Raw genomic sequence first — 19592 nt, forward strand, 5'->3', positions numbered from 1 at the left:
ATGTTGCCTTGAGGGGCGTTTAGTGTTAAAGAAACGGTTAATGTTGATGAAAATGTTGAGGCAGGCCAGTAAATTTGCTATATCAGTTTCCATACATGCCCCCCCCCCAATGTAGAACGTATTCAGAAATCAGAAGTGTGGATTCCTGAGTGTCTGACTTCTGAGAAAAGATATTAAAATGTGTCAAATATATTATATCGCAGCAGGACTGCGAATGAGTGGACTGATAAATCACTGATAAACATGTTCTTTATTTCCATCTTTCTTTCTACCCCTGAGAAAATCTGTTTTCATGAACTCTGATCGTTGCAGTCATATCTGTGATCTTGAGTGGAAAAATGGATGTTTTGTTCTAGAAGCTTGATGTCCGCCAGGAAGGAGAAAATGAAATCGCACATGTTTATATTATTTGGGTTCCATCACTTTGTCTCCGTCCTGTCTTCACTGCGTCCTGTGAGAATTTATAGCTGTCCGCATCCGAGCTTTATAACGTATTTTATTACGGATGCCGGGTTTATTGAGGCTTTATCACGCCTACTTCAATTTTAATTATTATTAATATGGAAACCTGTAAACATGGCTTTTCTTAAAATCACAATTTTAATGTTACTGGAAAAAACACTTTCAGAGAAGAACGCAACCAGACGAGGCAATTCACAGTCATACTTTTACACACACACATACGAGCTCATGGTGCACACGGGGTTACAGCATGTCTCCAGTGCTCGGCTGTATCCTAAACATCACCTCGTCACTCTTGTAGATTCCTGAGACAAGGGTACTTCACGAAGAGTACCAAACACAAAGGTGAGTAGAGTAATGCAGAACCAGGCCTTTATCCCTCCGACTGTGCACAGACTCTTTCCACATCACACACTGATTTTGGAGTGTGTGCTGACAGGATCAGGGGGCCGCCTTGTTCTCGGATCACCACGTCGTCTTCTATGCGCACACCGAGACCACGGAAGTGCTGCGGACACGACTCGTCATCCTCACTGAAGTACAGACCTGGAGAGAGAGAGAGAGAGAGAGATAATGAAATAATAAGAAGAAGAAAAAGAGGAGAGCGGTCACATTTTTATTAACTGCATCAATCAAATGACATGAGATCTATAAAATAAGACACAGGAAGTTCTGTAGATGAGGAGCAATGCAAGTGTTTCTCACCAGGCTCGATGGTGATGGCCATACCGGCCTGCAGGGGCTGTGAGCGAGACAACTCAGGAGTGTCGTGAACGTCCATACCCAGGTAATGACCTACATGATGGGGACAGTAACGCCGCACAGCCTAAACCGGGGGGAGAGAGAGTGAGTACACAATCAGATGACAAAGAGCAAATAAAGAGGAGACTGACATGAATAAGTGAGAGAGTGAGAGAGAGAGAGAGAGAGAGAGAAGAAAATAAGAAAAAAGAGAGATGAGAAACAGAGATACAGCCATATAAGAACACAAAAAGAGCAGACAGTGAATAAAATACAGTGAGTTCATCCAAATTCAAGCTAGGATTTAATATGTTCAGATTTGCAGGCATATTTACTACCTATTTTATATTTATAACAGTTGTTATTAATCAAACTGAGTAATATATTGAAACATTGTGTATTTTGTTGTGGATGATAAAATGTGGTGTGATAAAAAGCAGATACACTGCAGTAAAAATAGGCAAAACTAATTATTTTACAGAAAAAAACAGGTGTGTAATCATTGATATGGTGAAGTTTTCTGTAAGGAGATGTTTATGCAACATTTATGGAAGGAGTCTCCAGTGTGAGCACTTTGTAACAGTCAGTAATAAAGCTGTAACTTTAAGGTTTCCGACGTCTTCAGGACAGAGGAGTTTTTACTCTCTGCGGCTGTTGAGGGAACGACTGCTTATGTAGCTGCTATAACGTATGTGAGAACAGGAACTACCTTGTGTCACAGAACATTCCACAAAAAGATGGATAAAAGTAAGATGTGACATTACAAAAATTGCAATTGTTGATAAATTGCTGCGGTATAAAAGGAACAAAACAGTTGAGGACAGACTGCTATAGGAAATTAATCAACTTTAGGGTGTCAAGATTAACTATGATTGCGGTGTATGTGTGTGAAAGCTGCATGTTAGGAGTTAGCGAGAAGCCACACAGTGTGAATACCTTGAGAGCGTCGGCGTGGTCCGTATCGTGTGGTAACACACCGAGCTGTAGCAGCTGTTTGGCCAGCAGTGTGAGCATGGATGAGTAAATATGATCCAGACTGACTCCAGGAACACACAGAGACAAACATGCTGACTGTACCTCCAACACGGCCTCATACACACACCGCTGAACCTCACTGAACCTGCGCAAGCACAAACACACACACACACACACACAGATTAGATAGATAGACAGTTATCAGATAATAGATAATTATGGACTGTTTTCAGAGGCAGCAACTTAAGTCCAAAGGTTACATCAATATTTACTTTGGTGAAAGTTCCTCATATTCAGAGTCGGGTTACGCAGCTACTTTTCTCAGCTCCTCATTCAGATGATTAAAATCATTTATGTATAGTTCACACCTAGAAGCGCAGAAGCCCCGAAAGGTGGGGTCTTTCAATAGACGTCTAGAGCGCCTTTATACACAAACACTCACCTTTAAACCTGAAAGAATCAGGGATAGAAAATGCAGAGTGAAAAAGTAAATAGTGTATATTTCCCTTTGGTATCAATTGTAACATGAAAACCAAGAGATATTTTAAAAATTAAAAATTTAAAACGACTACAACAGCGATACAATACAATGAGAAGATGGTGAGTGTTGAAATAAATCTAACAGGAGTCTTATATATCGCCAATATATTACTGCATGAATAGTGCCAGTTAATTTAACATTAATCACTGGTTTAATTTAACAAAATGGCTTCCATTATTCAGCAGCACATAGCACAACAGCACTTGATCCCACACAAACTGTTCTATCCATCCATCCATTTTCTATACCGCTTATCCTATTGGGTCGTGGGGAGCCTGGAGCCTATCCCAGGATGCATGGGGCACAAGGTTCACCCTGGACAGGGTGGCAATCCATTGCAAGGCACACATTCACACTCCCATTCATACACTACGGACACTTTGAACATGCCAATCAGTCAATCAATGGTATGCTGGGGGAGGAACTGGAGTACCCGAAGGAAACCCTTCTCCCAGCATGGGGAGAACATGCAAACTCCACACACACAGGGCCGTGGTGGGAATCGAGCCCCCAACCCTGGAGGTGTGAGTAGAACGTGCTAACCACTAAGCTACCGTGCGCCCTCAACACAAACTGTTATTTTATCTTTTTTTATTTTTATATCGTGCTCCAGTAGTTACTCATGCTCACAATTTAATGACGCCTTGAGATATTAAATCAAGGTCATGAAATCGTAATGTGTGTGAGGGATACAGGAGATTTTATCATGCTTTTAATTCACTATTTTGATCTGAAGGATAATCTGACTGTGCACTCATCTCTTACTCTAAAAGCCCACTTTATGTTCATTCATAATTTTATCCAAAAATAAAAAAAAATCCACTCCTTTTATCGGCAATGTCTCGATTTAAAATGCTTCTCTTTTTCTAAAGCGATGGTACAATCAGTTAATTAAAAGTGACATACTTATGTATTTAATATTGTCCCTGAATGACATTCCATTGTGTTTTTGAGTGGATTTACAGCCAAAACATGTATTTCAGCGTGACATATTGTCACGTCAAACTGTCTGTGGCACTGGACTTAAGACTGCTCCTCAGTCGAGCCAACGTCATGCAAGAAAGATGCGTTTAAGAACATCAGCCCCATGTGTGTGTATTTCTCACGTAACTTCTGAACAGTGTGTAATTTCAGTATTAAAACCTCACTGCACACACTTAATACAGAGTGCCGATGTTTAATGACTGGTGATGTCACTCACTTTCCACTCACGGGCCACGTGCGTGTGACATCACTGACATAGCCAAAATATTCACAACCGCCATCCAACAACACCATCTCTCCATCCTGAGAGAGAGAGAGAGAGAGAGAGAGAGAGAGAGAGAGAGAGAGAGCGACAGAGACAGACTCTTAGTTATAGTGGTGCTTGAAAGTTTGTGAGAATTTTCAATATATTTGCACAAATGTGACCTAAAACAACATCATTATATTTTCACAAAAGTCCTAGAAGTAGATAAAGAAAACCCAATTAAACGAATGAGACAAAAATATTATACTTGGTCATTTATTTATTGAGGAAATGATCCAACATTACACATTTGTGAGTGGCAAAAGTATGTGGACCTCTGGATTAGCGGTTAATTTGAATGAGAAATTAGAGTCAAGTGTTTTCAATCAGTGGGATGACAATCAGGTGTGATTGAGTGAATGTCCTGTTTTATTTAAAGAAGAGGGATCTATCAGAGTCTGATCTTCACAACACATGTTTGTGGAAGTGTATCATGGCAAGAACAAAGGAGCTTTCTGAGGACCTCAGAAAAAGAGTTGTTGGTGTTCATCAGGCTGGAAAAGGTCACAAAACCATGTATAAAGGGTTTGGACTCCACCAATCCACAGTCAGACAGATCATGTACAAATGGAGGAAAGTCAAGACCATAGTTCCCCTCCCCAGGAGTGGAGACCAACAAAGGTCACTCCAAGAGTAAGACGTGTAATAGACCACGAGGTCACAAAGAACGCAAGGTAACTAAGCAACTAAACTCTCTCACATTGTCTAATGTTAATGTGCATGAGTCCACCATCAGGAGAAAACTGAACAACAATGGTGTGCATGGCAGGGTTACAAGGAGAAAGCCCCTGCTCTCCAAAAAGAACATTTCTGCCCTTCTGCAGTTTTCTAAAGATCACATGGACGAGTCAGAAGACTAATGGAAATTTTTTTTTGTGGATGGATGAGAACAAAATAGAATTTTTGGTTTAAATGAGAAGAGATATGTTTGGAGAAAGGAAAACACTGCATTCCAGCATAAGGACCTTATCCCATCTGTGAAACATGGTGGTGGTAGTATCATGGTTTAGACCTGTTTTGCTGCATCTGGGCCAGGATGTCTTGCCATCATTGATGGAACAATGAATTCTGAATTATTATACCAGCGAATTCTAAAGGAAAATGTCAGAACATCTGTCCATGAACTGAATCTGAAGAGAAAGCGGTCATGTAGCAAGACAACGACCGTAAAAACACAAGTCGTTCTACCAAAGAATGGTTAAAGAAAAATAAATTTAATGTTTTGGAATGGCCAAGTCAAAGTCCTGACCTTAATCCAATAGAAATGTTGTGGAAGAACCTGAAGCAAGCAGTTCATGTGAGGAAACCCACCAACATCCCAGAGTTGAAGCTGTTCTGTACTGAGGAATGGGATAAAATTCTTCCAAGCCGATGTGCAGGACTGATCAACAGTTACCCCAAACGTTTATCTGCAGTTATTGCTGCACAAGGGGCTCACACCAGATACTGAAAACAAAGGTTCACATACATTTGCCCCTCACAGATATGTACCACTGTATGTGATCAGTCACATTTCTATTTGTAACTAACTAGAAGTCATTAAGGAAACTCGCTATCTTAACAGGCTACATACAAAATTTGCTAGCTAGCATTAAAGTTAGCCATACTACCATGAAATCATTTCCATGGTTACATCTAACTCACTAACAAGAGTTAATCACAATGCTATAATTAAAATACAATTCTTTGTTAATATTGTAAACCATTAACAGTCAGACCATCACTGTGATATGAAAATATAGTATTTACACTTAATTTATGTTACCTTGACAATCTGGTTGTTGTTGATGTAGTGAAGCGTGTTCGCTCGGTTTCCGCCAGCAACCACTGGAGGATACGCTAAAAAGTTAGCACCGTGTGCTCGACACTCGTAATCGAACTGAAGAGAGACATTGTGCAACGTGAAGAGGATAAAAATAAAACAGTCATATTTTTTCCTCTTTTCATACATATACACACTGTAGCTGTAATTCAAGCATTTCTTTTTTTTTTTTAAATCGCACTTCACCCTTTCCCATCGCACAGACTATCCTCTCCTCAGGTACACAAATTAGCACCTCCTACATGTTAACGTAGCATTGATTTGCACCTTTTTAAATTTACCTTAGCGTATATTAGCGCCTCGTCGATGTCCCCTTGGCACATGGCCATGGTTTTCCTGAAAGCCTTAAAACACACAAGAACAATCAGTTCACACACAAAATAACCGAAAGCTGTGGTCGTGTTACAAGCCTTCTGACCAATCAGAATCCAGAATCCAACAGAGCCGTGGGATTAAGTTTAATAAAACTATTTTGTTCAAGAATAATCATGACTTCATTGTTTCTCTGGAGAAAACTGAATGGATAAAGGAGTGACACAGTACGTACCTGTGCGGTGATGTGTCCCGCCCGCTTCATCAGCTCCACCTCTGAGGGACTCTTTATCGCCCGGAGAGAGTGAGTGAGCGGCCGCAGGGGGCGAACCAACACCTGTCCCTCCAGCAGGGGGCGCACGTGAGTCTGATGGAGACGAGGGTGAACCGGCTGAGAACCGTCATACCACACCATAGATCCTGAGAGAGACCGTCCATCTTTTAAACTGTTAAATCTTAAATCTACTCATCTATTTTTACTCTTTGTTTGCCTTCCCATCTTTCTGTCTGTCTTTCAATGTCCCTAACTGTCTGTCTTTCAATGTCCCTATCTGTCTCTTGCCATCTGTCCATCTATGTCCCTACCTGTCTGTCTTAACATCGGTCAATCTTTTTATGTCCCTACCTGTCTGTCATCCCATCTGTCTATGTACCCACCTTCTGTCTTAACATCTGTCTGTCTGTCTGTCTGTCTATGTCCATACCTACCTATCTTCCCATCTGGATTTCTATGAGCCTGTCTGTCTTCCCATCTGTCTGTCTGTCTATGTCCCTACCTGTCTGTCTTACCATCTGTCTGTCTATGTCCCTACCTGTCTGTCTTCCGATCTGTCTGTGTTCCTACCTGTGTGTCTTCCCATCTGTCTGTCTATGTCCCTACCTGTCTGTCTTCATCCCTACCTGTCTGTCTTCCCATCTGTCTGTCTATGTCCCTACCTGTCTGTCTTCCCATCTGTCTGTCTGTGTCCTTACCTGTCTGTCTTCCCATCTGTATGTCTGTGTCCTTACCTGTCTGTCTTCCCATCTGTCTGTCTGTCTGTCTATGTCCCTACCTGTCTGTCTTCCCATCTGTCTGTCTGTGTCCCTACCTGTCTGTCTTCCCATCTGTCTGTCTGTGTCCCTACCTGTCTGTCTTACCATCTGTCTGTCTATGTCCCTACCTGTGTGTCTTACCATCTGTCTGTCTGTCTATGTCCCTACCTGTCTGTCTTACCATCTGTCTGTCTGTCTATGTCCCTACCTGTCTGTCTTACCATCTGTCTGTCTGTCTATGTCCCTACCTGTCTGTCTTACCATCTGTCTGTCTGTCTATGTCCCTACGTGTCTGTCTTACCATTTGTCTGTCTATGTCCCTACCTGTCTGTCTTACCATCTGTCTGTCTATGTCCCTACCTGTCGGTCTTCCCATCTGTCTGTCTATGTCCCTACCTGTCTGTCTTCCCATCTGTCTGTCTGTCTTCCCATCTGTCTGTCTATGTCCCTACCTGTCTGTCTTCCCATCTGTCTGTGTCCCTACCTGTCTGTCTTCCCATCTGTCTGTCTGTCTTCCCATCTGTCTGTCTGTCTTCCCATCTGTCTGTCTATGTCCCTACCTGTCTGTCTTCCCATCTGTCTGTCTATGTCCCTACCTGTCTGTCTTCATCCCTACCTGTCTGTCTTCATCCCTACCTGTCTGTCTTCGTCCCGACCTGTCTGTTTTCCCATCTGTCTGTCTGTGTCCTTACCTGTCTGTCTGTCTATGTCCCTACCTGTCTGTCTTCCCATCTGTCTGTCTATGTCCCTACCTGTCTGTCTTCCCACCTGTCTGTCTGTCTGTCTGTCTATGTCCCTACCTGTCTCTCTTCCCATCTGTCTGTCTGTCTGTGTCCCTACCTGTGTATGTCTCTACCTGTCTGTCTATGTCCCTACCTGTCTGTCTTCCCATCTGTCTGTCTGTGTCCCTACCTGTCGGTCTTCCCATCTGTCTGTCTATGTCCCTACCTGTCTGTCTTCCCATCTGTCTGTCTGTGTCCCTACCTGTCTATGTCCCTACGTGTCTGTCTGTCTGTCTGTCTGTCTGTCTGTCTATGTCCCTACCTGTCTGTCTATGTCCCTACGTGTCTGTCTGTCTATGTCCCTACGTGTCTGTCTGTCTATGTCCCTACGTGTCTGTCTATGTCCCTACCTGTCTGTCTTCCCATCTGTCTGTCTGTCTATGTCCCTACGTGTCTGTCTGTCTATGTCCCTACGTGTCTGTCTGTCTATGTCCCTACGTGTCTGTCTATGTCCCTGCCTGTCTGTCTATGTCCCTACCTGTCTGTCTTCCCATCTGTCTGTCTGTCTATGTCCCTACCTGTCTGTCTTCGTCCCTACCTGTCTGTCTTCCCATCTGTCTATGTCCCTACCTGTCTGTCTTCGTCCCTACCTGTCTGTCTGTGTCCCTACCTGTCTGTCTTCCCATCTGTCTGTCTGTGTCCCTACATGTCTGTCTTCCCATCTGTCTGTCTGTGTCCCTACATGTCTGTCTTCCCATCTGTCTGTCTATGTTCCTACCTGTCTGTGTCTCACACCCTCGTCGGTCAGTGTGCTTTACCTTTAACGGCACTGAGGACAGAGCCAAGCTCCTCGATGCTGTGGACGGTCTGGATGCCAGTGAGAGCAGCAGCTCCATCTCGCCCTGACCTCGGTCCATCCCATAATTCCCGGGCGGGGTCTCTGGGTGGGACAAAGAGCAGGGTGCGGTCGGGGCGGGGCGAGCCATACATTACGAGGGCGCAGTCGGGCTCCAGCATGCCCGTCAGATACAGGAAGTCCTGATTCTGGTGGAACGGGTACGGGATGTCATTAGTCATGTAGCGCACCGGGTGAGACAGGATAATGAGGACGTGGGATGAGTCGGGGACACGGGACTCGATCAGGGACGCCAGACACTGCCGACGCAGCTCATACTCCGTCTGAGTCACACCGGGAGTCACCTCGCCTGAGAGAGAGAGAGAGAGAGAGAGAGAGAGAGAGAGGGGGGAATGTTTTTTTCTGTGTTTCAGTGTGTTATTATTACTTATATGGGAAATTAAGTGTGTGTCTCTCACCGTGTTTGATGAGGTGAGGGTGTGTGTAGGGACTCGGCTGTCCCAGGTATCTCTGAGGTATTTTCTTGGTCTTCCATCCTCCAGTTTTGACCCACGCATTCCTGCACACACACTTTAACACACCTGCATGGACACGCAAAGTATCCTGAGTTTTACACACACACACACACACACACACTCAAATTATATATATATATATATATATATATATATATATATATATATATATATAAATATATATATATATATATATATATATATATATATATATATATATATATATATACACACACACACACAGACACATACACAGACACACACAAAGGTAGAGAGGAATGAGATGAGAACTAGTACCTGAACTCAGGTGAGTTTTCACTGCAGCTCTCAGTAATGTAGCAGGAAACTGCAGCATTTTACTTTACTCGCGCGCAAAATGTTCGATTTCATAACATAAATAAACATAAACACACAAACATATAAATATTAAAAAGTGACACTCCGGCTGTGACACCGAGGACACAAAACATGCGAGTACAGCGGTCAGTGCGCATGCGCCTCCAGGGTCAGCCCCGCCCCCTTTCCTATCACTCCCGGAACTAAAACCTATCATTCATCATGTGTACTTATCTCTTTTGTTTATTTGTTTTTAAATCGCTAAATATAAACGCGTGATGAAATACATTTAACATTAAATAAAGCTAAATCAAAAAAAAGGTTCAAGCGCAAAGATTTAACAACACATTTAGGATGAAAAGGATGTATAAAATGTTAGGGCCATCATTTTAAAAAGTTAAGTTCGGGATTTTTAAACAGTAATTAGTAAACTAGGAGAAATGAGGGTTAGGTGAAAACGTAAAATTATTCGTATTAATAAATATTAATAAATAAATATATTACATCGAGTCTGTAAAAGAAAATGAAAAACACGACTGTAAAAAAAAATACCAGCGTTTTGGCATTTTTATTTTTACGTCATGATACAATTTTTAGAAGGAAAAAGAAACAATAATTAAGAGCAGTAACACTATCATTATATACACAGGCTACAGTATGTACCATACGAAAATTATATAAATTGAAATGAATACCTTTTGTGTTTATTATTTTCAACGCGCTCAAAATATAGTTGCACAAAACAAAAGGAATTTAGTTATTCGACTAAATAAGATACGCGATTAAAAAGCATCGTCTATTATTATTTTTTATTGTTGTTGTTTTATTAGTCACGCGAGTGCTTTACTTGAACCTAATTTATTTATGTATGAATGTAGTTTCATTTTCATTTTATTTTAATTGTTGATTAAGGGTTCTACTTTAATCCTTCGGAGTAGTACAGTGCTTCTGACTGAGCAGTCAGTGAGTGTTGCCACGGAAACGCCGGCCCACGCGCGGAGGATTCCGCCCTCTCTGATTGGTCGGCTGTCACGCTGACGACATCCAGAGCGCGACGCGGGTTGAAGCAGGACCCGTGCATCGGTTGAAGAGTTTCCAGTCCGTTCCGCGCCTGCGTACAATTCTCCACTCTGCAGTCGGAGCGCGGGGTTTACGGTTACGTTTTCGCGAGCTACGAGTTTGTAATCGCGGAGGCAAGAAGGCTCGTCATCCAGGTTCCTGTTCCATCTGACATCCAGGTAGCGTCGGAACGCGGGATCATGTAGTTGCTAGCTCGATTAACGGTCGCTCAGTTCCAGAAGGTTCTGTTCTGTTCCGAGGGCGCGCGATTAATCCAGCGTGACGTACGTGCAGCCTGAACGTGCGCGTGCTGCTCCAGTTATGGATTATTATTATTATGTGTTAAAGTGCTGCGCTTGCACACACAGGGTTTTAAATCGTTTTATTTAAATGTATAATAACAATAATAATAATAATAATAATAATAATAATAATAAACCACCTGAAAGTGTGGAGTGCACGCTGACCACGTTCATGCAGACTGGGGCACAGTGTGAAGTTTCATAACGCACTCACTACTGTGTGATAAACGTGTATACATTGATAAATAATTGAATTGTTTGTTGTCAGGTGTTGGCGATGGACCCGCGGAAAGTGGCCGAGTTGAAATGCTTCGTGCAGATGTGTAAGGAGAACCCAGGTGTGCTGCACCTGCCCGAGATGGAGTTCTTCCGGACCTGGCTGCATGGGTTAGCAAACTAATCATAATCACAATCACGCTTACATATTACTCGTTCCTCACTGATACATTACTCATTCCTCCTCTGTCTGTGTGTGTGTGTGTGTGTGTGTGTGTTTCAGATTGGGAGCGACTATTCCACCCCTGCCTAAAAACTCAGGCTGCCAGGTGATCCACAGTGTTGATGTGTGAGATGTGAACAGATTCCAAACCAGACACCTCCACCTGTCCAGTTCTAACACACACTAACCCATCACTCACACCGTCACGTGACAAAGCAGCAACAGTTCATGTCACGTTTGTGTGCCACAATTTCAGCCACGAAGCACCATTTGAACTAAAATGCTCCTTATTCTGTGCAAATCCAAACAAATCATGTCGAACTATTTGACGTTTCAGCAGTTATTTCCAGCAAAAACGGGAGAAAGACTTATAACTGTGGTTTCGTATACGATCACGTGTTAAATATGTATACGGTTAGATGTTACGGATAAAGCTTGGGAGGTTGTTGGTGCCTCTGGTGCATGTACGACGCTAGCACAGTTAGCTTGGGGTTTTTTTTTCTAATCTGAGAACAAAGCCGAGAACGAAACACGTGAACCGTGAACACGTGATTTTCACTCTCTTCGGTGTGTTATTTAAATATTTTTTTGACTAGTTATTTAGCTTTAAAAGTTATTTATAGCTACGACCATTTCTCATTAGAACTAAAAATGCTGGATAGGCCATGCCCCAAAGCAACTGTAGCTAGAGACCAATTGTAAGTGATTTGTCACCTGTTAGCGTGAACGCCAGGTGAAGGTGGGGTTGTGTTGGTGCTGGTGAGTCGAGCACGTGTCTGACTGCGCAGTGTAAGTAAAGAAAACATGCTCACACACTAAATACTCAACATGGCTGCTCTCACTTCCACACAGGGAAGCTGTCCGTGTGATGCAGCTCCGCCTCCTAAAACAGCCCCGCCCCCTCATGCAGAGCCGGCTCCGGCCCCGCCTTCCGAGAGTGAGGAGAGTGAATTAGGTAACTGTGTAGTGTGAATGTGGCAGTGAAGCACCTGATGATAGTATAATCTCATGATGTGGTTAAAGGAGGTGAGATGTTTCTCCTCTACAGAGATAGAAAATGATGGAGTGATCGACCCAGACATGGACGAGGTTCAGGAGATGGGCGACTATGAGAACCTGGAGGTGCTCGGTTTTATGTCATCTAGCGGCGCTATTACTTTTGCTGTAAATGTGAAGAGCAGAGCCTGACCCAGAAGGTGGAATCTGATGGTTTTTCCTCTTCAAAATTTCAGGTGACAGAGGAGATGATGGACCAGGCCAACGAGAAGAAGATGGAGGCCATTGACGCACTGGGAGAGGGTGAGGATCACATACACACACCTCACACAACCACTACTGCTGATATTACAGTTAGTTCAGTTACTGGATCAGTGTAACAGAACTGAATAAAGCAATATAGTAAGATAACGTGTGTGTGTGTGTAGGAGAGCTGCAGAAAAGTCTGGATCTGTTCACTGATGCCATCAAATTGAATCCACGATCAGCTATACTCTATGCCAAGAGAGCCAGGTAACACACGCACACACACACACACACACACAGGTAATATAACTTAGTATAAGCATAAGTATGTTTTAGAACTTTTTTTACTTTAATCGTTTATAGAATTTATTTCTTATACATTTCATATTTTCTACTTAAGCATAGAGTTGTATGTTTCTAATTGTTTTACATTGTTGTACAGTATGTTCTATGTGAATAAGGTGTGTGTGTGTGTGTGTGTGGGGGGGGGGGGGGGGTAGTGTGTACATCAGGATGCAGAAGCCGAACGCTGCGATTCGAGACTGTGACAGAGCAATAGATATAAACCCCGACTCAGCACAGCCGTATAAGTGGAGAGGGAAAGCACACAGGTGAGGACGTTCACTCCATCACTGCTCAATAACCCTGTGAGAGTGCTCACGAGTGTGTGCGCGTGAGTGTGATCATCACTTTCAAACACTTTTGAAGTGGGGTTGGGTGTAATGTGGATGATAAAGCCACAGAGATGACTATTAAAATTTTATAAGGTTTTAACTTCCCTCCCTCCCTTTTTCTCTCTCAGGTTACTTGGTCACTGGGAGGAAGCAGCTAAAGATTTGGCCACAGCCTGCAAACTGGACTATGATGAAGATACCAGTGCCATGCTGAAGGAGGTTCAACCCAAAGTGCGTACACACACACGCACTTCAATATGTCCCACTTTTTGTCTGTCTGCATTTGATATCTCACTGACTAAGTGTCCCATGTATGTGTGTGTGTTCCTTCACAGGCCAACAAGATCCAGGAGCACCGGCGTAAATACGAGCGTAAACGAGAGGAGAGAGAGGTCAGAGAGCGGCAGGAGCGAGTGAAGAAAGCGAGGGAGGAGCATGAGAAAGCACAGAGGGTGAGACAGAGCGGTGTAGTGCCTTTACACTGGATCTGATAGAGTACTGTTAACACGTGTGTGTGTGTGTGTAGGAGCAGGAAGCCAGGCAGCAGGCAGGAGGAGGAGCACAAGGAGGCTTTCCAGGATTCCCAGGTGTGTGTGTGTGTGATGATAATAAACAGAGATGTGTTTGTGTCTGCGCGTGTGTGCGATGATGATAAATACAGAGGTGTGTGTGCGTGTGTGATGCAGCACAAATAAGAAGCTGGTTGGGTGTTAATGTTGTGCTGAGGTGTGTATGTTCCGTGCTCCTGTAGGTGCAGGAGGTTTTCCAGGCGGAGCTCCGTTCGGCATGCCCGGCCTGCAGGAGCTCTTTAATGACCCCGAGGTGCTCATGGCCATGAAGGTGTGGAACCAATCCCCAAGCAGTTTAAAATGCCGTTATAGTGCCGTCAAATCAACGTTGTCCTTCATCTATAGCTACTTAAAAATGCTAGTTAAATCAAGTAACGAATAAAAAGGGTTTTTAATGCCATTAAAGGAGGAAAATCCTTTAATGACATGCATATTGATCCTCACAAACAAGATCTTACCTTCAGAGTTACCCAGGTTCTGATTTGAACCTCGTTTTCAATGTAGTTAATGGGTTCCTACGTTACCCACAATGCCGTACGACTACCCATTGAAATGTGGATCTCTCCAACAATTGTTGAGGTATTTTATAATCGATGCAATCAAGTGTGTGTGTGTGTGTGTGTGTGTGTGTGTAGGACCCTGAAGTGATGGCAGCCTTCCAGGACGTGGCTCAGAATCCAGCAAACATCTCCAAATACCAGGGCAACCCGAAGATCATGGCTCTCATCAACAAACTGAGCTCCAAGTTCAGCAACCCGCAGGCCTAGGCGGCCGAAGGACACGTGTTTAGTGATGAGGTCAATGCTCTGAAATAGCGCTTACTGCCCCTCTCTCTGTCTCTCTCTCTCTCGCTTACATGATGTATTTCTTCCTCTGCACTAACATGGGTGGTGACTGGATGGAGGTGAGATAAACATGTAGTAAATGCTTTTTAACTCACACACTAGATAGATTTCAGGACTATTTAAGAGCGTTGGAACACCACCATGAAGGAGTTAGGCATAGGGAACAGCTAATCAGTGTGAATCATTAAAGGGGAAAAAAGAAAGGGGGGAGACCATACGGTCTCCGTTTAACACTTCCTGGAACAGTCCTGAATTGCACTGTCAACAGAACCGGGCTGCGATTGGTGTTTGAAATGGTCCAATCACTGCCTTTGATACTGAACCTGACTGATTTTAATGTCTTTTCACCCTGATTGTGTACTAGTCTTTTACCGCACTTAATCCAAACTGACACTGAGATTATTCTAAAAGAGTTAAACTGATCATCATTCCATCCAGTCAGGTCTTAACTAAAGTTTTCTGGATTGTTGTTGGGTTTTTTTCTGTTCTATTCTGTAAACAAACCAGGAAAATCACATGGCAAAATGGTTTTTTTTCTTACCCCCTTGATCCAGGAGCATTTATTTCTATCTCTGAACGACGATTTCAATCAATAAAGGTTTCGGCTGTTGCAGATCTGACACCTTGTGGGTTTTTAATATTGGAGGAGAATGCATCATGAAACAAAATCAGCCATGCTGTGTTCATATAAAACAGTGGTTCTCAACTAGGGGGGCATGGAGAGATGGGAAGGAGGGGGTGCGAATATCATTTGGGTATAACGTGACTTTCTTTTATTGTTGGTATAAGAGGAATAAAACAGACACGATCTTATATGAAAATAATAAACTTCCAGCTGGTAACAGTAACTAACACCCAGTGGAACTATAACAGCAACACACACAGTATTTATTAAACATTTTGAAAGGTGATACAAGATGCCTTTCAAAAGTAAAACTCAAAACTTTTGTTAAACTTAACAAAAAGGACACATGCAGAGTTCAGTGTCCATACCTGAAAATCAGAGCACAACAGAACATTCCAGTCAGCAATCACACACATACAAAAGCATAAAGAGTACACTTATGTAACACAAATGTACAGCCTATTGGTTTTAGCAGTGGTACACTGCGTGTGTGTGAGAGAGGTCACTTACTTCTGGAACTCCCACTCCCTGTTGTCCAGAGGACACACCTGCCGCGTCTTTAACCATCGGGAGATGCAATGGAAATGAAATGCATGCTGAACATGAACACACATACACATACATACACACACACACACACACACAGTATTACAGCACCACAACCTGTACAATGATGCATATTAACTTGTATTCTATTACATCCAAAACACTGAGGTATAGAAATGCAGTGAAGAGAAGGACAACTTGTGTGTCTTACATTACACACTCCCCAGGCCACTGTGCACTCCTCTGATGTGGCAGAAGCCTGATTGGCCTGACACTCTATACCTGCACACACACACAAAACACACAGACACGTCAAACAGTAATCGGGAACTGGCTACAAGGCAGAAACTAAAATTGTGAGCATGGAAGTGAAGAAATATCGGACCAGACGCTCCGTAGCATCAGTCGACACGATCAGTTGAATTTGTTGCTCTACCACAACATCGCGATTTTTGCTGCGAAATCTGTAAAGACTAGAAAAAGACCAGGTTATTTATTTATATTTAATCCCTTCTTATCTTTAACTGTCCAGTTTGGGTGAGCCCATGCCCGCCTCAGATTCCTGTTCTTCTGCTCTTGTAGCTCATCCACCTCAAGGTTTGATCTTTTGCACATGTCAAGATGGTTTTCTGCTCATCGCGTTTGTAAAGAGTGATTATACGAGTGACTAGATCCTTCCAGGCAGCTCGAACCTATCTGCCCATTTTCCTCTGATCTCTCGTCGACAAGGTGTTTCCACACACAGAACTGCAGCTCACGCAATGGTTTTATATATATTTGCCTGCAAATATTATATATATATATATATATATATATATATATATATATATATATATATATATATATATATAAATATATTTGCATTGCACTGCTGCAACATGATTGGCTGCTTAACTGCATGAATGTTCCTTTTAAAGTAGGCGGTGAGTGTATCACATCACTCGCACAGAGCGCATGGATAATTTTGTTCTCTTTGTGGTCTTCACACCTGGACAGCAACGAAGAACCGCATCACTGGCGATGAACGTTAGAGCTCTCTAACCTCCGACCTCCTTGTTAGCTACATGATCTCCTCAACACCTCATTCAGCTAATCAACTGCACTTAATGTAAAGGCGGTGTGTAAACTTGATGTTTCTGTTTCCAGGTGAACGAGGAAACACTCACACAGGTCCATGATGTGGTTTCTGCAGATGGCGCAGTTATCCACCACGATGTCCCAGGCCCACAGAGCCACTGCATTCCACTGGAACAGAGCGCAAGATGTGTTAGCAATAAAACACACAGACAAAAAGAAAGTCTTGATGGTCTCAATTCCAGTGGTTGCTGACAACAAATATAGAATGAATGCCATAAGATGTAAATATATACACACCAATCATAAATAAATAAATATTTTGAGAAGTTTGAGCATGTAGGTTTAAAATAACCCCAGAAGAAAGCTCAAAACACACTGCAGGAAACATTATTCCATAATACTTTTTGTCCAATAAACATCATGTGAGATTAAAGACACTGGGATTAGTCTCCTGTAGATTAGGACAGATAACTCCAGCAAGTCAGAGAAAATTCTAGCTGTTAGATTTAGAAATAGGATTATCGATAAAACTCGGATATATTAGCAAAACGGCATACATTTATATATTTTTATCTAATAGAGTACATGTATTTTGTGCCTACTCATCCCATGAGTGTAGCACAGCTAGCTACAGAGAACAGGAAACAGTCTCACATTCTGTACCTGTTTATATAAACACACCGCTACTCACTTCACCTCTAATATAATCATTTAATATACAGTATTTAAGTATGTTTTATTTATTTTCTGGTCAGTCGTTACCTTTTTGACTTCAAAACGCTTCTTACTGGCGCCGCTGTTTGTCCCGCTCGGGGTGTCGACGTCCATCGCAGCCGCCATGTTTGAGCAACGCGATTCAGAATCTCGCGAGAGGGAGCGCAGTTTATACCGAGACTTCGCGAGATCTCGCTCAAGTCTTATGTTCCTCCGGGTCGTTTTCAGCCTGTTCGGGTTTAAACTGAGAGAGTTTTCAGGAGGGTGAAGAACGAGTGTATTTTAGACCGTTTTTAGAGAATGTTTACAGTTTAGATAAATCCACATGTGTAATTATACTTTAAGGGGATGAAAAAAATAATAATAACAAAAAGTCAGGTTCCACCGAGATTTGAACTCGGATCGCTGGATTCAGAGTCCAGAGTGCTAACCATTACACCATGGAACCGGATGCTGGGATCAGGTAGTGATCATGTAGTTGTATACATACAACTACCACCATCTAAATATTTCTATACACAATTCTAGGCATTGTTATTGAAATTACAAAAATTGCATATGCACAAGAACTTCCCTTTCATTTCCTACAGATGGGACAAAAACATCAACGACCTGCTTGTCAGGGGTGAATTAAACAAACAGACTAATATAATCTGTGTAGTCTTGTATGCTAGAGTTCTAGATATTCCAAATGCCAGTTTATTAACACAGCCACTAAAATTACAGGCCCTAAAGGATCATCTTTCGAGCATCACAGCAGGAGCTGTTTGTTGCCTTTCCTGTAAGAGATGTAATGAGCTATGCATTTGAAAAACCAAGAGGAGACTAGCACTAACACAATGAAGGATTTCTCATTTACAGTGGCTCAACACTTAAATAGTGATGGACATACCAATAATAACATCACTGTGTGCATCGCCAGTTGCTGTTATGGGAGTAATGACAGGAGGAATCAGAGAAGGAGCTCATCTACAATCATGGAGCTTTAAACCCCAAAGGAATGAATGTTATGTTTTGTATACAGCTATTACATTATCAAGCATTTTGAATATCCACTGGTCTCTCTCTCTCTCTCTCTCTTTCTCTCTCTCTCTCTCTCAAAATCAGGAAATGAAAGCTGAATATGATTGTCTCATATTCAAGTTTAGATCTCGAACCCAAATGTCTTCAGTGTATAGTAAAAACAAAAGAATTGGCCTTGCTGTTCCAATACTTTTAGAGTGGACTGTATGTGTATGTAGATAAAAATGTACAGAATAAAAAAAAATTAAAAATTAAACCACACTGCTAATATGATGCCAGCCTGCCATTGTAATAGCCTCTGCCAATGTAAACACAACACATTTCAACCAAAGTGAGTTCTACACAAATTCAGCATAGTTAGTTAAATAAACGGGACACTTGCATGCCCTGGTGTCTTACAAAGATAAATAACTTTAGGTTCTTTCTCTTTTATAAACCTCTTCTGGGATCCTTCATTGTGCTCTTCCATAGGAGTGATGTGAACCACAGAGACTTAGTATGTTAGGCATAGGGAACAGCTAATCAGTACTTACTTAGTAACACAGAGATGTCCCTCCACCTGGGGTTCAATAATTTAAATTTGAGAACAGACATTTAGACAAACGAATTTAACCCAAACAGGGTTTCCATTCCGTAATCAAGCTTAGTCAGACTATCCATCCATTTTCTGTACCGCCTATCCCAAGGCTGGGGACACCCTGGATGGGGTACCAACTCATCGCCAGGCACAAGTCACACACCCATTCACACACTACGGACAATTTGGAAATGCCAATCAACCTACAAGACATGTCTTTGGACAGAGGGAGGAAACCGGAGTACCTGGGGTAAACCCTTGAAGCACGGGTAGAACATGCAAACTCCAGGCAAATGTG

The 19592-nt window shown here is 42.5% G+C and overlaps 3 protein-coding genes and 1 non-coding gene across 4 annotated transcripts; 1 reads left to right on the forward strand and 3 right to left on the reverse strand.

Moving 5' to 3' along the window:
* Window positions 1-172: 172 nt before the first annotated feature.
* On the reverse strand, window positions 173-10348 carry xpnpep3 (X-prolyl aminopeptidase 3, mitochondrial). The gene is made up of 10 exons (XM_053637768.1): window positions 9564-10348; window positions 9210-9332; window positions 8714-9100; window positions 6377-6561; window positions 6111-6173; window positions 5773-5886; window positions 3921-4006; window positions 2140-2323; window positions 1168-1288; window positions 173-1008 (listed from the first exon to the last, which is right to left on the reverse strand). Exons 1-10 carry the CDS (start codon window positions 9619-9621, stop codon window positions 836-838), a joined length of 1494 nt encoding a protein of 497 aa, XP_053493743.1. The 5' UTR covers window positions 9622-10348; the 3' UTR covers window positions 173-835.
* A 330-nt stretch (window positions 10349-10678) lies between these two features.
* On the forward strand, window positions 10679-15352 carry st13 (ST13 Hsp70 interacting protein). Its single transcript, XM_053637804.1, has 13 exons — window positions 10679-10840; window positions 11232-11350; window positions 11463-11508; window positions 12255-12357; window positions 12451-12524; window positions 12635-12701; window positions 12827-12911; window positions 13145-13255; window positions 13447-13549; window positions 13654-13770; window positions 13845-13905; window positions 14070-14158; window positions 14523-15352. The coding sequence occupies exons 2-13, from the start codon at window positions 11241-11243 to the stop codon at window positions 14652-14654; spliced, it is 1098 nt and encodes a 365-aa protein (XP_053493779.1). The 5' UTR covers window positions 10679-10840; window positions 11232-11240; the 3' UTR covers window positions 14655-15352.
* Window positions 15353-15599: 247 nt separating this feature from the next.
* On the reverse strand, window positions 15600-17851 carry rbx1 (ring-box 1, E3 ubiquitin protein ligase). Its single transcript, XM_053637851.1, has 5 exons — window positions 17743-17851; window positions 17070-17148; window positions 16115-16185; window positions 15868-15953; window positions 15600-15725 (listed from the first exon to the last, which is right to left on the reverse strand). The coding sequence occupies exons 1-5, from the start codon at window positions 17818-17820 to the stop codon at window positions 15713-15715; spliced, it is 327 nt and encodes a 108-aa protein (XP_053493826.1). The 5' UTR covers window positions 17821-17851; the 3' UTR covers window positions 15600-15712.
* A 219-nt stretch (window positions 17852-18070) lies between these two features.
* On the reverse strand, window positions 18071-18142 carry trnaq-cug (transfer RNA glutamine (anticodon CUG)). The gene has a single exon. It is a non-coding gene; the product is annotated as a tRNA-Gln (tRNA).
* Window positions 18143-19592: the final 1450 nt, after the last annotated feature.

The sequence above is a fragment of the Ictalurus furcatus genome, chromosome 12 (assembly GCF_023375685.1).
Source record: "Ictalurus furcatus strain D&B chromosome 12, Billie_1.0, whole genome shotgun sequence".
Lineage (NCBI taxonomy): Eukaryota > Metazoa > Chordata > Actinopteri > Siluriformes > Ictaluridae > Ictalurus > Ictalurus furcatus.

Coding starts and splice junctions, on each gene's coding strand:
- xpnpep3 (XM_053637768.1), bottom strand. CDS start 9,621: ATGCTGCAGTTTCCTGCTACATTACTGAGAGCTGCAGTGAAAACTCAC. Junction 4,007..5,772: donor ACAACAACCAGATTGTCAAG/GTAACATAAATT, acceptor TCTCTCTCTCAG/GATGGAGAGATGGTGTTGTT. Junction 2,324..3,920: donor ACGTGGCCCGTGAGTGGAAA/GTGAGTGACATC, acceptor GTGCTTGCGCAG/GTTCAGTGAGGTTCAGCGGT.
- rbx1 (XM_053637851.1), bottom strand. CDS start 17,820: ATGGCGGCTGCGATGGACGTCGACACCCCGAGCGGGACAAACAGCGGC. Junction 16,186..17,069: donor AAACCACATCATGGACCTGT/GTGAGTGTTTCC, acceptor GTGTGTGTGCAG/GTATAGAGTGTCAGGCCAAT. Junction 15,954..16,114: donor TGGCCTGGGGAGTGTGTAAT/GTAAGACACACA, acceptor GTTCATGTTCAG/CATGCATTTCATTTCCATTG.
- st13 (XM_053637804.1), top strand. CDS start 11,241: ATGGACCCGCGGAAAGTGGCCGAGTTGAAATGCTTCGTGCAGATGTGT. Junction 12,525..12,634: donor GCGACTATGAGAACCTGGAG/GTGCTCGGTTTT, acceptor TCAAAATTTCAG/GTGACAGAGGAGATGATGGA. Junction 12,702..12,826: donor CATTGACGCACTGGGAGAGG/GTGAGGATCACA, acceptor GTGTGTGTGTAG/GAGAGCTGCAGAAAAGTCTG.